We start from the raw sequence: 16,337 nt of genomic DNA on the forward strand, positions 1-16,337 counted from the left end.
TACCTTGATTGCTTGCCGCTTCGCAGGCTGTTGAATGGCTGAGGGAGGAATATTAATCAGTGACACGTAGCACTGTGCTCCGGAACTTCAGTGATGGTGAGTGTTATGCTCTTGCCTGTCTTTCAGCTTTGTTGCACGAATTACTTTTCTTTAACTAGCATTCACAGGTATTTCAGTCCTGGAAACTGTAGGCGACACTTTTGTATTCATTTTAGCACAGCTATCTAGTTCATATCCATTTTTTCTGTTGAAAATCTTTGTTCCTCACTAGTACTCATACCAGAGCAAAATTAATCAAAGTCATTGCACTGTATATGTGTTGAACCTAATTAGCCAAAATTGCTGATGAAGACAGAAGAGATCTCACAACTCATTTATCTTTTTCTTAAAATATTTTATATTAAAATTAAAATGACATGGAGAGCAGTAGCAGCTGCTATAGCTAAAGCTATACAAAAGTGCACTTTACTTGGGCTATTCTGCCTGCGGAGTGAGATGACAGAAGTGTTTTGTGCCCAGAAATGCATTTGTAGCTTAATTTGCCTGCATTCAAAATATAAATTAAAGGCCCATACATAAAAACTGTTGCTAATCATTCGCAAGAATCTGATAAATGCTATTAGTGTACAGTTACAAACGGCTGCTCTCTGCTGCTGTGGTGCTCGCTGACTGTCTGGTTCACATTATAGCTAAGCTGATTTAACAACGAGCTGAAGCCCAAAGGGGCTTCCCACTCTTCCCCTCTCCATTCTCTCTGCATGTTCCCACCACCCCCATTGTAGCAGGAGTGATGTAAATCTGATCTGAGCTTTAGATGAGAAAAAAAAAAATCACTATTTTATACAGCTTTATTTCCACTAATTTAGTTCTCTGAAACTGTCCACTTTAGTACTAGATGCCCACCCAAGCTGGAACAAGGCACATTGACTGAATCAGCCCTGACTTACAACAGCACATTCCCCGTGCAAGGAGATCCCCCAGCTGCAAGGACTGTCTGTGGAGGAGCAGGGAATGTGAAACCCTAAGAGAGGAGCCAGAGGCTAAGCTTGGAGATTTACCAGGTTAAAGAAATACCTGCTTTCAACCCTAGGACATGACTTAAACCTATAATGTGCAGGTGCCTTCAAAACCTCTTTTCTCATTTCCTGTTTTCAGGCATCTGTGAATTTGGTAAAACTCACTTCTTAGAAAGACATTTCCTTTGTTCACTCTTCAGAGTTTCAGTTTTAAGGAAAAAGCAGCTCAGTAATTACTGTGGAAGACAAAACGGAAGCACAGAAACACAACACAGAAAACACGGTCTCAAGCACAGGCCTAAGACACTGTTGTGGTCTTCCAGTTTGGGACTCTATATACCAAAACTCTTCAGTGGAAAACAGCAGTAGCAATATTTTATACAGGTGTCGAAAGGAAAAATAACAAGAAGGAGACTCATAGATAGAAAAGTGAGTGGGGTATAGTGAATCCTTACATAACTAGGTAGCAGAGTAAAAGCCATATATATATTATAAATTTATAATATTAATATATAAACATAGAAAACTGATTTTTATTATTCTGGGGTATGTTTATGTAGTCATATATAAGATCGCTGAAGGACTATAATTTCACAGCTTTGCTTAAAAATAATTTAAAAATACATAGCTGACCACTCAGGAGAAATGTCTTTTAATATCATGTGTCGTAATGCTATAAACATAGAGATCTTGTGAAGGGGTTGGGGTTTTTCGCTAATCTGTTCACTTGTGCACCTCAGGGAAAACTTCTGCTGCATAATCAGCTTCATAATCCCTTGAATTCTCATTTCCAGACATTCTGGAGCAAGGCAGCAAACTCTCCTGGCTAGGGATCCTGACAGGTTTCTCTACCTTTCTCAGTTTCTGAACCTAATGATTATTTTTATCCAATCATTATTTAGTGATCTTTCTTACACTGCCCTAAGAAGAGTTAAATATCCTTCCTCAGTTTTGCAGATAGAGTAATTGAAGTGTGCAGTGATTAACAAATTACATTTCCTGGGTCAGAAAGTTAGTTCATGGCAGAGCTAATAATGGGACTTATATCTCTGGTCTTAACAATTACAGTGTGACAGCACAGCATCCCTCAAAGCAGAAGTTTCAAAACTAAGCATTTAGTTATGACATTGACAAAATGGGGTGCCTTCAATTTGTTTGCTGACCTTGGGCTAGTGAATAAGCCAGCTACTCAACCTGAAGGATATCTATGCTGTGAACAGCATATTCAGATTCTACAGAACATATATTTTATTTTAATATTTTGTAATAAGAATATTCCTGTTGTAGAATTCCTGGTGTTATTGCTTTGGGCACACTATAAATTCTTTATTGTAGTAACTGAGCACTCACGTCTTAACAAATTTCCGTTATAGGATCTCTGTGTATAAGAAATGGCTACTACCCCATTTTTAAAGCAGTTTCAAAACCAAAGGTCACAGAAAAAGTCTCTGGTGCAGCAAAAATTTAAATTCAGATCTCCTAGATTTTAAATTGGATTAACATATCAGTGGATGAACCTTCCTAATTACTGGACAAAAATTCCTTTCGGTAATCATCCCAAATTCACAAAAAGCATAAAACAATGGCTCTGCAAAAAAAATGTGTTTTCCTGCTCCCTAGGCTTGCTACAGGGCTTGATCTAAAGCTTAGCGATAACCAAGTTAGTTTGGGAAGTCAGTGTCTCACATTCACCTGAGGATGCTGATACAAGTTGGGAGTAAGGAGAAGGCCATGAAAAGTAAAAACGTGACTTCTGCAAAGAAAATAAGATTTAAAGAGGGGGGAGAAGAGGAAACAATGAAACATGATGAGAAGGAAAGCATAAAACCTAGCAGAGATGTAGAGGAACCAGTGCTGACTGTGTAGGAGTATGTCACAGTAGGGAAAAAGCTAGCCATACCTAAACTTCTCTGTAATGTCCGAGCTGTACACGTGTCTTTAGAACACAGACACAAGTGGAAGTCTCTGCACAGGATGCACTTCCAGTTCTGGCTCATTGAGTTAGATTAAAGACTTCCAGGGAAGTGCAGGGTGTTTTACATACATGAGAACTGTACTTGGATATGATAAAATATCACAACTGTCAGTCTAAATCGGAATCAATTTGCATGGTAAAGCTGCGAGGGTTGCAATTTCTTTCTTTTCCTTTCTCTGCAATGAGGAACTTCCCCTGATTCAGTAGGGAAGATTGATCCTGGATGTCTGCATATGCATTTGAAAAAGTCTGGCTCTTCAAGTGTGACTCATTACTATTGGACCCGATTGCTCAGAGGGGAGAGAGCTCTGCACAGAAGTACAACAGTTGCTAGTCTGCGTTTGTTGGCTTCTGCAGAGTCCACAGGAACTGAAAATCTCTAAATACATATATCTGGAGTGGAGATTTGCCCATGTTAATGTGAGAATGAGTTAAGTTCCGGAGAAAGAGAAGTTCCTTAAAAAGAAATAAAAGAGAAGGTACTGAGAACAATGTGGGATTTGCAGGCTGGACTTGTTAAAAATACCTAAGGGAATATTTGTATACTACCTTTTTTCCAGTGGCAAAGCTAGCAAAGTCATCCTCCCAGCTACTCCCTCCTTTCTGCTCTACTCCCATTGCAGTTCTTTGTACACCCTGATGTGCTAATTACACTTGTCATGGGACTGTGATGGACCTAGGCCATGTAAACAATGTAAATGTCTAAAAAAATATGTTGGAAGCTAATTTTTAAACCCGTATCAGTTTAACACCCAGATCCTCATGCGGCATCATAAACGGCTACACTAGAATGACTTTGGGGTGGCAAATGGCAGCAGGCAGCAAGTATAAAACTTTAAATGTAGGAAAAAGTGGGAGCTTCTTGGTTGCTGCTAAAGAAAACAAGTGTGCAGAACACCACCACAAAGAGTCCGAGTACCAGGCCTGAAATGTTTCTCTCCCTGAGGTAACCATATAACTCTTAACAAGGATAGCTTATAGTATGGTCTCAAGAGGTTCAGTTCATTATGATTTTGGATGACCCAGTCACAAAAAGGAAGTTTGTGAGCAATCATCATCACGACAAAGCAATTGAGTACACCAGTAAATCTATTCTCCTTACAACAACCTGGAGAAAATGAATAAAATAACACAAAACCAGAAATTCACACAGCCTGTTTTTAAAACTCCTAATTTACGGATGTATTTGACACACTTTTTCTAGGCCCCAGACTGCTGGGAAAACTGCCCCTTTTTTAGTCTGATGTATGGATTTCATCGAGACTTTCAGTGTGAACTCCGAAGTTGAAAACACATCCACTGACCTTAAACTAATTTATATCACACCAGTTTTATTTAGTTTTTAATCTATGCCCTATAAACCAAGACAAAAGCTAGAGTTTTCTCGCTTTCATGGAATATCTGCATTAGGTGAGCAGTACAGATAGTCCGTAAGAGAGATATACAGATAACCCTTGTATTTTTTACGATGACTTAGTGGCATAAACTGTGATGCTTTTTCCATTACAAATAGTAAGGAAATCTTCCTCTTACCTGAAGGTAATGGCACGGCCTCAAGGAAGGTTTGATTTCCTGATGAACCAGAGGCTTATCTAAGTTCAGTGATGATTTGCGATAAGCTTCTTTAGCCTGACTTACTGTAAGCGTGGACCAAGAACTCCTTTTCATATATTTACCATCCGGGGTCATTGCTAACCCTTCACAAGCTGAACATTTCACGTCATTGTTACTTTTGGAAGTCTTCAATGAGAGATCCCCAAAATGCCCCTGGAGTGCCTCAGGGTAGCAATGGGATATATGATCTGCATGGTGCCTATTTACCACACTAGGGGTTCGGTAAGTGCTATCACTGTCCAAATTATCATCAGAGCTCCACCAGCTACTCATTCCAGATTTATGCTTGGTTTCTGGTTTTCGCTCCTTACTTTTACTCCTTTTGCTATGCTTGGAATGGTGCCCATGATGATGGTCGTCCCCGCGACTGTCTCCCTTTGTTCCATTAACATTGCCCTTGGATGATCCTTCCAGAGAATGAGATTTAGTAAAAAGTTTCTGGACTGAATGAACGAGATGGCGTATTCTTCCTGGGCTCTCACTGCGTTGTTCTGCAGCTGTTGAGGTCCTCTGGTACTGCAAAGTGTGAAACCCATCCCGGTGAAGAGGAAGTTGTTTCTCAAATTGGTCCAAAAGATTTGCAGGAATACGGTTAATCTTAGGGTTACCGTGAGACATGGCGCAGTCGTCTCTTGAGTCGTAATGTGAGCTGTAGTGCATTCTGGGGAAAGTGCTACTTGACATGTGATCGCCCATTACCATGGGCATCATCATGCATTCAGAATGAATGGAGCTGCGTGGCGAGCAACGATGGTGATCCATCGGGCAACTCTCTGTGGGGCTGAGAAGATACGATTGCCTTGGCTCCTGCCCATGGTGGATATGGTCGTGGGTGTGTTCACAATCTTCAGGGGATGCTAAGCCACAAGTATGAGCTGAACATAACTGTGGTTGGTTGCGACTACCAGATAATCCTTTCATATTCCTCGGAGCAGGAGAGTATCTTTCTTCATTGAAGTGCTGAGAAGGCGACCATGAGTACTGCTGGTCTGTCAGGAGAACACATAAAACCTGTTATGTGTCTGATTGAAAGATTAACTTGCAAAATCCAAGTATATTGCAAAACTAAACATTTTTTCTCTATGAGCTTGATGGAAAGTCTTAACATTCATGGAATTTCATTCACCATTTTAAAACTAGTTAAAATTGCTCACTACGAGCAAATTATGGGGTGAATGCAGCCTCCTTCCTGTTTGCAAAATTGCCTGCTAGCAGTTCTAAATTTTATGAAGCTATTCGTTATGCAGATTTACTCAAATAGACTTAATGGCTACATTCAAGTATTCAGTTTATTATTTGATAGTTGGAATTCGTATGTCAAGCTTTGTGGTTAGTCATTTAAGTTACATGGGTCTAGCTTCTATTTCTGTGGTTTCACAGTTGGATATCTTAACCTAAATGTATCTTTTGTCCATGGAGCCATTTTTGTATCACAAACTGAACTTCATTTTCTTAAATGAATCTTAGCTTCAGGATCCCAAGTTCACTGTTCATAAACATAAATAATAAACAGCAAAGAGAAAAAGAATATGAAGATGCTGAAATGAAGCTAATTTTTATGTCACTAAACAGTATATGAATAAGCATTTCATACTATTTGAACATCTGTTATCCTTAGTCCAGAAGTATTATCGCTATTCCCATACATGTATAGTCTTCTCTATTAGACAGTTTTTCCCTTTTTATGTCCAAATTACAAAATATTTATTTAATGACTCTATGTTATTTCTCATTAAAAAAAAAATCTTTAGGTACAAGCTATGGGTTTTTATATACTCGCTTATTTGTTCCTATGGATCATGTGCTCCAAGTTGTGGTTATTAAACAAGCATGATTACTAAATAAGAGTAGCTTGTAAGCAAAGATTTTCATACTCAAGCCTTTGATTTTTTTTCCTCTCATGCAATTTCTTGCAGCTGTCAAATCCTACAAACAGAAAATTAAAAATCCCAGAAATGCTTCATTTTGATTTTCTCATTCACTTTCCCTCTTCAATTTCAGCTTATTTAAGCAACATTTCAAAAGCAGACAAAGATATAGGATGCAAGACAATCCCTTAGAGGATCAGACAGATGCATAAGTGTTTATACAACCCACTTAGCACAGTCTTTCTGCAAATTTGCTCTAAAGAATCTAAATAATCTTGCACAGGTGCCCGATACAAGGAAGCTGAAGGCCTCAACCAGAATGGAAGCCAGAGAATACGTACTCATTATATATAACAACATAACTGGACACTGGAGACCAGCCTGTGGAGATAACACAGTAGCCAACAGCATTTTGAGGGATTTCTAAGCACATGGCAAAGCTCTCCTAAATCATATTCCCACTGCTGGTGAAAACTCAATGCCTAGACATGGTCATGAAACAGATCAATACCCATATCTCTTTAATTGTATTCAACTAATAAGTGTTATGTCATGGTGCCTTCAGTACAGAATGCAATTTGTTACAAGTCTTTAGCATCAGCAATCTCATGACCTAAATGCTCTAAATTTCCTATAGTGGAAGATGCTTAGATAATTTTATTACATCCTAATTTCAACAGAACTCTACATAATGTTTTAAAATGAATGTAGCATTAAACTAATAAACAATAAAGTATCCTTCATCCTGGGCACAATCCTGCCACACTAAAGTCAAAGATAGATTTAAGGGTCCAAATGTCACCTCCAGACTTTATCATGGTGCAAAACTGATGTATGTGTGCATATATCCTTTCCTGCTATTTTATTCTTATACCACTTTACTTAATTCTTGGCTATTTTCACATTAAAATAAAAACTTATTACTGTTGATTACTCAGTCTGTTGTACTATTTAGGTTATAATACCCTTCATAAACGTAGTTACAAAAAGGAAATACAACTGTTTCTCTGAAATAACATAATTCTGATTATCCAATTAAAAGTACAGCTATATATAGACAAGGTAGTAAATTACAACAGTGCATTGGGATTCAGCTACATAAGTAGCACTGTAATTAATGGTACGTAACCCAGTATATTACCAAACACTGTCAGGGGAATAATAATGGTCCATGTGTTGAACTTAGCCTGTGCTTCCCGTAACAGGTTCCCAAAGCACCTGACAGAGATTACTGCATTAGTTCTTACAATCCCATGAGATGTAGAAGGCACTATTCTCCTTTTACAGAAAGGGAAACTGGAATACAGGCAACATTTTCCAAAGTTCTTGTGGATTTGCTGATTTTCATTTTCACAGTGGTATGAGCCAGAGGGAGGTGGAAGGACGCTCTTCCGTCAAACTGACAGCATGATGAGAGTCAACCCTGAGCTTTTTCGTCACAATCTTGCACATCTGTGAATGAAGGGAACTCTCGCACTACAACTCTGAATTGCCAATGCATTAAAAAAAAAAGAAGGAAGGGCATGGCAGAGATCCAGAACAAAAGAAAGAGTTAGACAGGAATAAGAAACTCATTCAAATGAGTTCCCTAGCACAGAACTGCGAGCCCCTGGTGATTTCTTTAGGCCTCACACAGCACCAAACATAGCCCAGAAGGCTTCAGATATTTACATCCTGTTGCATCCCTAGGAATATGAGACATCGTGATTTGATTGCACTGCAATGGATAATATAATAACAGCTTTTCCATTCTGCATGACTCCCTATGATTCTAGTCAGTGTAACTATAGAAAAATACAATTATCTGTATGTTGCTTTCACAGCCTTATAGAATTTTATGTGCCTCATGGAATGTCTGAATTATTTTGTCTGAAACACAGTAGTTAGAAACTACTATAGGCATTTAATAAGCATAATCAAAATAATTACAAACTGAATTAAGAAGGGGGCATTTTCCAAAAGTAATTTTTCCCTCTTAAATCTGCCATAGAGAGTAACTGATACTAGATAAAGTCCCAAATTACATACATGTACATGTCATCTAAATTTATCACTGCAATTAGGTTTGGGATCTGCTTGGGGCATCAAACCTGTTCTGTGTCCTAGGCACTGTTATTTCTTCTTACAAACCCTCTGAAAATCTTCAAAATTTTTCATTATAATATATAAATTTATCAAGTCATCTGTGCTTTGTATTGTTCAGTCAACTTGTTGAGGACGCCTGTTTCAGGGCTCGAAGAAACAGTTGAGCTATGGCTGAGTGAATTACTGTATGGTACCAGAACAGAGTAATTGACCATGTGCTAGCTCTTAGCCTGCCAGAAATGCAAAGAAAAATGTGCTAGCTTAAAATTCAATTAAGCTAACATGCTTTTCTAGCATTTGCAAGCGGCTAAAAGTGTGTCTATGGTCAATGTCCACAGCTGATTCATAAAAATTCATAAAGCTACAGTATTAATGTTTTTTTTTCTCAATCCTTTAAAAAGAAATTTAAGATTTTGGTATAACAAAATAATGCCAGATTTATCCAATAATGGCAGATGGGACTGGAATTTTAGTCTATGCCTTGAAGATAATGATATCTAGAATAAAATATAAGCTGCTTCTCCCCCCACCCCCAGCATCTCCTATGTTTTCTTGGGGTAATCACTCAAAAAATATAAAAGTAATTGAGGATACTAATGTATAGTCCCTTAAAGAAAGTGCCACCATCACAACCAAAGAACTGAAGTGAGACAGAAGAACAAATAAACATAACCCAAAGCAGACAGAGGAATAGGAACAGAGAAAAAATATATTATATGTGAGCACAGGAATCGCGCTTTTTTCGGTTTCAGCAGAGCAAAATGGAAACTTTCCATTGACTTCAGTGGATAGTCAGATAATACATAAAGACTGGGGGTGGACCTAGAGCAAGACATAGGCTGTTATGTCAGAGAGAATCCAGTAATTCCAAAATCCTGAAAAATCTCTTAAAGTTCTTCTTTTCAGAGAGTACTGTACAGGTATAAGTCAACCTTTAACCTTGACTGATGGAAGGATTTCTGCATCCCTTCCTGTCTGCTTCAACTCTCCCTGTTATGCCATGTCCTTTCCTGCTTTTTTCCTCTGTTTTTTCTTCTGGAATTTCTGATGCAAAAAGATCTTGCTCTCTTACTCCAAGCAGATGTTAGTTTGCCTGTCTTCAGGGACTGGTCACAATTTTTAGAGCATTCAAGCTTCTTCCTTGTGCCAGTCAGTATCAAGGGAAGAAAGAGAGGTTCAAGGACCAAGACTATTGTTTGAAATAATGAATTAGAATTAGTATTAATGTCTAGGGCAAAAGGGCTAAAAACCTCTCAGCAATGAAAAATAAGGTCTGTGCATCTCTAGAGTTCCTGGAACACTGCTCTTTGCTAAAGAGAACCAATGTAAAAACACTGGAAACCTCTCTGGCATTCAAAAGAAGTGCAGGTCTCCACAAATCTTTTTGTACAAATCTTTTTGTGTGTTACGTACTGAAAACAAGCTTTCAGAGCATAATAATAATTCCTGGAACTACTAAATGGTGCCTGATTTTTGCTTTTATTTATTTATTTGTTTATTTAGTTATTTATTGCAAAGCACCTTTTTTTCTATTGAGAAATGAATTTAAATTGCTTTAAACTTATAAGCCCCTTGGTAAACTGCTTACCCATCTGAAACATTTGTGCTGTTTTTATTGGAGAAGAAGCAGCTCTTTTGCATACTGTAACCAGTAAAATGCATTGCTGAAAAGAGATACCTAATCTTGCTTTCAAAAAGATGTGCTATAGAAAACCAGACTGCTGCATTGTGCTATTTCACTCCACTCAACTAGTGCTGCAAACTATTACGAAAAAAATATACTCACAGTCTAACCTATAACTAATACAAATATTAAATAGTGTAAAAACAAGTATATTAATCAAATAAGTACATATTAAATACTAAAATGCCTAAATAAAATGTTTTAGCTGGACGTTTGTCTGCCCAAGGACTGTGGTAAGTAGTGTTAGATGAGCACCATTTCCTCATTAACTTGTTATAGGATTTTTCTCTGTTTTATTCTAACCTTGAAAATTAATATTTCCAGGGATTGAGAAGAGTGACTAACCTGCCAAGTCCAAGGAAGAAATTCTGGAAATGCCTTAAGCTGCTATACTGGTCTCATGAGATTTTCAACCTATTTATGTAGCACAACACCCTGCATAAAATTTACATAAAATTGCAAAGATTGGGAGACTACCTGACTTTAACCTCCAGCTTTAGAAGATGACTTGTATTTTCTGTTACACTGAGTTGATGCATTTGCACTGCATGCAGTGCATTCACCTATCTGTGAATTCTTATCTAACATCTCAGGCTCCTTACTTGAAATACTGAACTTTGAGGGGTAGCATCCCCTCAAAAATAAGTAATATCAGCTCTCTCAGGACTATTGCAACAAAGGTACTTTATGCAACCAGTCTCCCTGCACAGTCAAAGGAGAGAAGTAGGCAGTTCTGGGGACCTAAAGCCAAACACCAAAATGCCCAAGGTTGTCAGACAAACACTAGCCATGGGCTGTATGTGGTTTCCTATCTTGTTCTGACTCTTAAGCCTGAAAATGAAACACCTCTCTATTCAGGATCCTGAGCTGTCCTTGTGGTAGGCATGTATGGCTGTGTTTACGCTAGTAGACTAAACAGCGCAGGAGGACGTGATCAGTCCATACAGTTAAACTGTTGCCATCATAGTTTCATACTATGTGAATAGGACTCTTCCAGCCAATATATAGATATGATTTCAAGAATAGCATGGGCCAAAGATTGTTAGAAATATGCTGTCTGGATGTGGTCTTATTTTGGAGCATGAGAAACTGGCATGATTCATCTCAGCCTGAAGTACATATCTAAAAAATGTCAGATGAATACCACCCTTCATGTACATATTTATCCCTGCTGACTACAGCGAAAGCTGTGGATGACAAGTTCCCATGCAGAAAACTACATCATAAATATATAAATTTAGGTGATCTGAGGCACATGTCTAATGCTAAAACATGGAAAATTGTTTGACAGCCCAAGCTAATTCAGTGGAACCACATGATGAATAATGACCAAGGATAAGATGTTTTTTATAACTGCCGTGTTAGATAAAAATGGACATGCAAATTCTGTTCCTAAAACAGCATCAGTGACCAGAGCATACCAATTTGGAGCAAAGTCAAAAAACCCAAAAGGAGAGGTAGGGGGCATGTGGAGTGCTGCCATTTATTCAGTAGTCACAGTTCTGAGCACTGACGGAGGTGTCTGCAGGTGGAACAAATATTTGATGGCACCCAATCATATTGTTCAGCACAACAATTCTCCGACAGCTCCATCCATCTTTCAAATAGAGATTAGTGGACTGGCAATCCAACATCCGAAGGGATTTATTTCTGAGATAAATAAGCACAATCAGAGAAAGGGGCATATAGTAAAAGGAGTGTAGAATAACTCTCTATGAGCAAGAATGGGATCTTTGAGGTGGCGGGGTGGGAGGTGGGGGTATTGAATTTCAGGGGACACATAGTACAATATCCTGGGAGGAAGAAAAGTACAGAGAAATGCGATCACTGGGGAAATCTGTGACGAGGGACATGTTAAAGCATAGATACAACACTGTCTGGCATGGAGAACAGGGCGTGCTGTATGTGAAAAAGGAGAAATATGGAAACAGTATTTGAAGAATGATGACATCTCACATCTTATGGGAGGAAGAATGGGCACTTAGACTGTACAGGTAGGATGAGAGGCACAATATTGTGCCCATGCCATGACAAAGGACAGGACAGAAATCCATTAGAGGCAATACGGGATTTGCAAGAAGATTCAGGGTTTGGAGTGGAGGGATGCAGGGAGTCCTCAGGATGATGCAAAATTAATTTCTATTGGCTTGAAGTGTATGATGTCCTAGTATTGATTGGTATGTAGCACACAGCCCTTCACAGTGCTTTTCAAGTTTGAAGTACATTGCCACTATTCACCTTTTCAACAGTGCTGTGACAGAGGTAAGTCCACAAAATGATTTATGACTAACATTTTTTTCCAGAATCTGTATGATCAGTGAAGCTTTTGAAAAAAATATAAAGTGTCATGATTAGATTGACCTAAACTAACTAGAACGTAAGCTTTCTTCTGGAGAAATACAGCTGTATGGAGTCAACCAGGGCTTTGGTATCATTGAACAATTGATTATAAGAACATTGGTTATAATACTTCCAAATACAGACCAGAAAAGCTAGCTAAACACCATTAAACTTCTTTTGTTCCTTATTGTGCCTGGCTTTATGGACTTCTTTTCCTAGAGAAAATTTTGCTGCTTGCAGTTACTAGGTCAAATACAGGAGACAATCAGTTTCCCTTGGTGTCATTAAAACTGCAACAATTTTCTCAGCAATTAAAGAAAGCCAAAGTAATTGGGTAGTACAGCTAAAAGATATACAAAGGAATCTACACGTGACTCTAGAAATAAAAGGGAAATCTTTGTCACATTGATGGCAATGACAAATCTCCCATTAGCTTCACCAGGGTCGGGGTTAGCTCTACGCATTTGCTGAGAAAAGTTCTTGGTCAGTTTACCTATGAATCCTGGTGTCACTTGAGGACGATCACCTCTAATCAGGGCTGTATTTTACAGAAAGCACAATTCATGCTGGACTGGAAAAAATATGTTAAAAGCCTGGAAGTGTCCCCAGTTAGGAAGATGATGGCACGGAAGGATGAAACGGTTCTGCTAGCACAGGGGCCAAGATGTAATCCCAAGGGTCCAAACCACTTGGACCAACTACTCAGCTGAACGGAACTACCAAATATTCAAGATTTATTTTCTACTAAGAAATGCTTATCATTGATTCTTAAATGAAAATCAAACAAAATAAATAATGCTGATGTTTATGAACTTCTTCCTTGAATGATTTTTTTTTTTTTTGCTTAGCATTTCTGGAATTCTTCTGAATTGTCCTTTATTTATGATGACCTATCATGGAGGAAGTTTACGGTCCTCTGTAATACTGAGGGGACTGCAAGAACTGATGTTTCTCTAGCCAAGCAAAAATATTTATCATACATTCCTTCTAAATTGCCTTTTATTATTTCTTTAAAACATGGATATATTTTAAAGATTTTGCTTATTTTATAGAGTGCTCTTCTGGGAAAGAAATGATCTAAGCATTAATTCTCAAAAGCATCGATTACTGCCACAGAACATATGACTGTTCAATTTAAAATACCTTTCTATTTCAAAATCCCCTTTACTTTTTTTTTAAACATTCAATACAGCTTTTAAATTGTCAGAACTGAAGAAAATTATTTGATTTTCTGTTTGCTTCGGCATCAGTTCTTTACAGCCTTTTGATTCACCAAAAGTTTCAGAGTTTCAGCCTTGGTCTGACCCAAAACAATTATTTCTTTTACTTTTTGGAGTTCATCATTATCTGCTCAGCTGTAAACCCTTGGCACTGCCTCTTGCTGCTTTGTCATTGTGTTGTGAACTTTTCTGCTCAGCTCAACCCACTGAGATGGAGGAGGTCTCATCCTGATTTTCCTATGGGGTGCAGGAAGAAACAGCAGCCTGGTGACAAGTTCCCTTTTAAACCTGTTGCCATAGTAACAGGCAGAAAATCTCCCGCTTTCCATAACCTTCAGACTGGGAATTTTTCAAATCAGGGTGCTGTCTCTTTTCTGCCTGTCTGAGCTCTGTTTTGGGTCTGTGAGAAATATTGCAAATATTAATTGCCTTTTCCCACAACCATTAGCACCCAGATTTTCCATGTGGCAGTGAAGGGTCAAACTGTGAACCCTGCTCCTGGGACGAGGTGGTGGTGTAAGTACCCACACCCTTGGCAAGTTTGAGACAGAGCATCTGTCTGATTATTTGTAAAGAGAAATGACTTTGTAAAAAGATGGAAAAAACAAATGGAATTGCACAAGAACTTTACGATGAAAGGTGACAACTGAACTCACCAGTGAAAGCCTGGATTGTATTAGCAAGATTTGCTGGTGTTAAACCTGCTGCACTAGTTACACTAGTGCAAATCCCCTTAGGAAGACAGACTGAAATAGTGACCTATGTGACCAGCACTGTGAGAGACAGCCGTGGTCACGTACCTCCACACTGGAAGCACCCCTACCACCCTGGTTGTGCCAATACAAATTGTCCTGCCCTCGACAGAGCCTAAGTGGTCCATAATGAATATGGAGGTAGCTTGGCATGGTAACTTTTTTCTAGGAAAATGGAGAGCACATCATTTAAGCTGCCCGTCATGGGAATACATTTAAAAGGCTGCACATTTTATCCTTTTGAATGGAGACGATACAGTGAAGACACTCTGAAGAAGGCAGGTATGGCGAAGCAGGCAGATGAGTCAATCTCTCATCTCCATTGCAGCTGTTGCACCCTCTATAGGAAAGTAAATGTTGCGGATCAGCTACGCGCCCAGGTGTTACAGAGGTCAGCAGGGCATGAGGGAGAGAAAAACATCCCTCCTTTGCTAACATCCCACCTGTGAAACTTAACTCAAGCTGTTTCACCTTCTCCCCACTTCTCTCTTGTCCTTGGGAAGGTCTTTCATTCATTCCAGTTCAGACACTGGAAACAATAGTCCAGATGTGGCCTAACAATGGGTTGAAGCTTCCCAATTTAGAAAAAACATATTCCCTTTGCAACTGAACTTAGGAACCTCCTCAGCTGGACAGCCCTGTCAGAATGCACAAATCATTTAGAACAAAAAAATTTGCTTCTTGGCAAAGTAACGAATGCGTAAACCCTTTTGTATTCTGTAGTAGAAATGGATGAATAATTCATAACAAATAACCTATTTGATTAATCTTACATCCTTACAAATATCTTCTCCTGTTTGTGAATTGACCTTGGGCCTAATGGGATTTTTGCAGAGTTGTCTGACATTATGAGGTGCTTAATTTTTAGAAACAGCTTCTGGTCTGCAGATTGTTAGTAAGCATTTGTTGCCAACAGCCTATAATTAAAATGCAGGATAGTTAGCATGTTTTTATATGATGCTTGGGCCATATGATATGATTTTGTTCTAGGACTGCAAGTAATTCATGGAATACACTCCAAAGCATAACTAAAAGGAATTTAAAGTTCAAAATTTATTTTCTGGAAAACATTCCCCATTATTTCATTAACATTTTCTGTGATCTTGATCATACTACTCTACAGTTTCTGGGTACAGGAAAATGAAGGATTTAAAGTGGAATTATTTAGAAGTATGATGGAATAATAATAAAAAAGGCTATCTTTTGCAGTATCTGTTCAGATAGTCACAGTAAGCAAGTAAGACAGTGACACAGAGACATCGGGGCATCTCGTATTTAAAACCCCTTGTAAGTTTAAAAGACTTTTGTATCTCCATGCCAAACCACTTGTCTACATATTTTTATTATATGGAAGAAAGACAGTCCTGTGGTTAGAGGATTAACTTGGGAAAACTTCAGTCAAGTCAATTTTTTGTACAGTCCAGGATAAGGCCAAGGGAAGTGATAACAGTGGCCACCGAGAGGCATGACCTTGCCTCACTGGGTTGAAGTTAACTTTTGTCAATATCTCTTGTAGACTCCCTACCTCAGTTCCCCATAGCACAAGAAGAAAAGTAACTTCTGTACCTCCGAGGGTTAGTGTCAGAAAGCAGGGAAACATTCAGTCTCTGGGATAATGCCCATCTAAGACTTTAAAATAAAGTATTTCTTACTGTGCCTGCTAATTACAGGGATAAGTGTCACTGTAGCAGTTTATTCTGTGTGGCCAAGCCCTGTGTCTGACTGAAGTCCCACCAGCTCCAGTCAAAGTCTACAGCTGCTTAAGCATCCCTGGATGTTCTGG

At 38.6% G+C, this 16,337-nt stretch overlaps 1 protein-coding gene across 1 annotated transcript in view; it reads right to left on the reverse strand.

Moving 5' to 3' along the window:
- DLGAP2 (DLG associated protein 2) overlaps positions 1 to 16,337 on the reverse strand; it is a 325,523-nt gene that overhangs the window by 81,311 nt on the left and 227,875 nt on the right. The window contains 1 exon segment of the mRNA XM_075706970.1: positions 4,525 to 5,594. Coding sequence (XP_075563085.1) covers positions 4,525 to 5,594 — 1,070 coding nt within the window.

This window comes from Pelecanus crispus, chromosome 3, assembly GCF_030463565.1.
Source record: "Pelecanus crispus isolate bPelCri1 chromosome 3, bPelCri1.pri, whole genome shotgun sequence".
Lineage (NCBI taxonomy): Eukaryota > Metazoa > Chordata > Aves > Pelecaniformes > Pelecanidae > Pelecanus > Pelecanus crispus.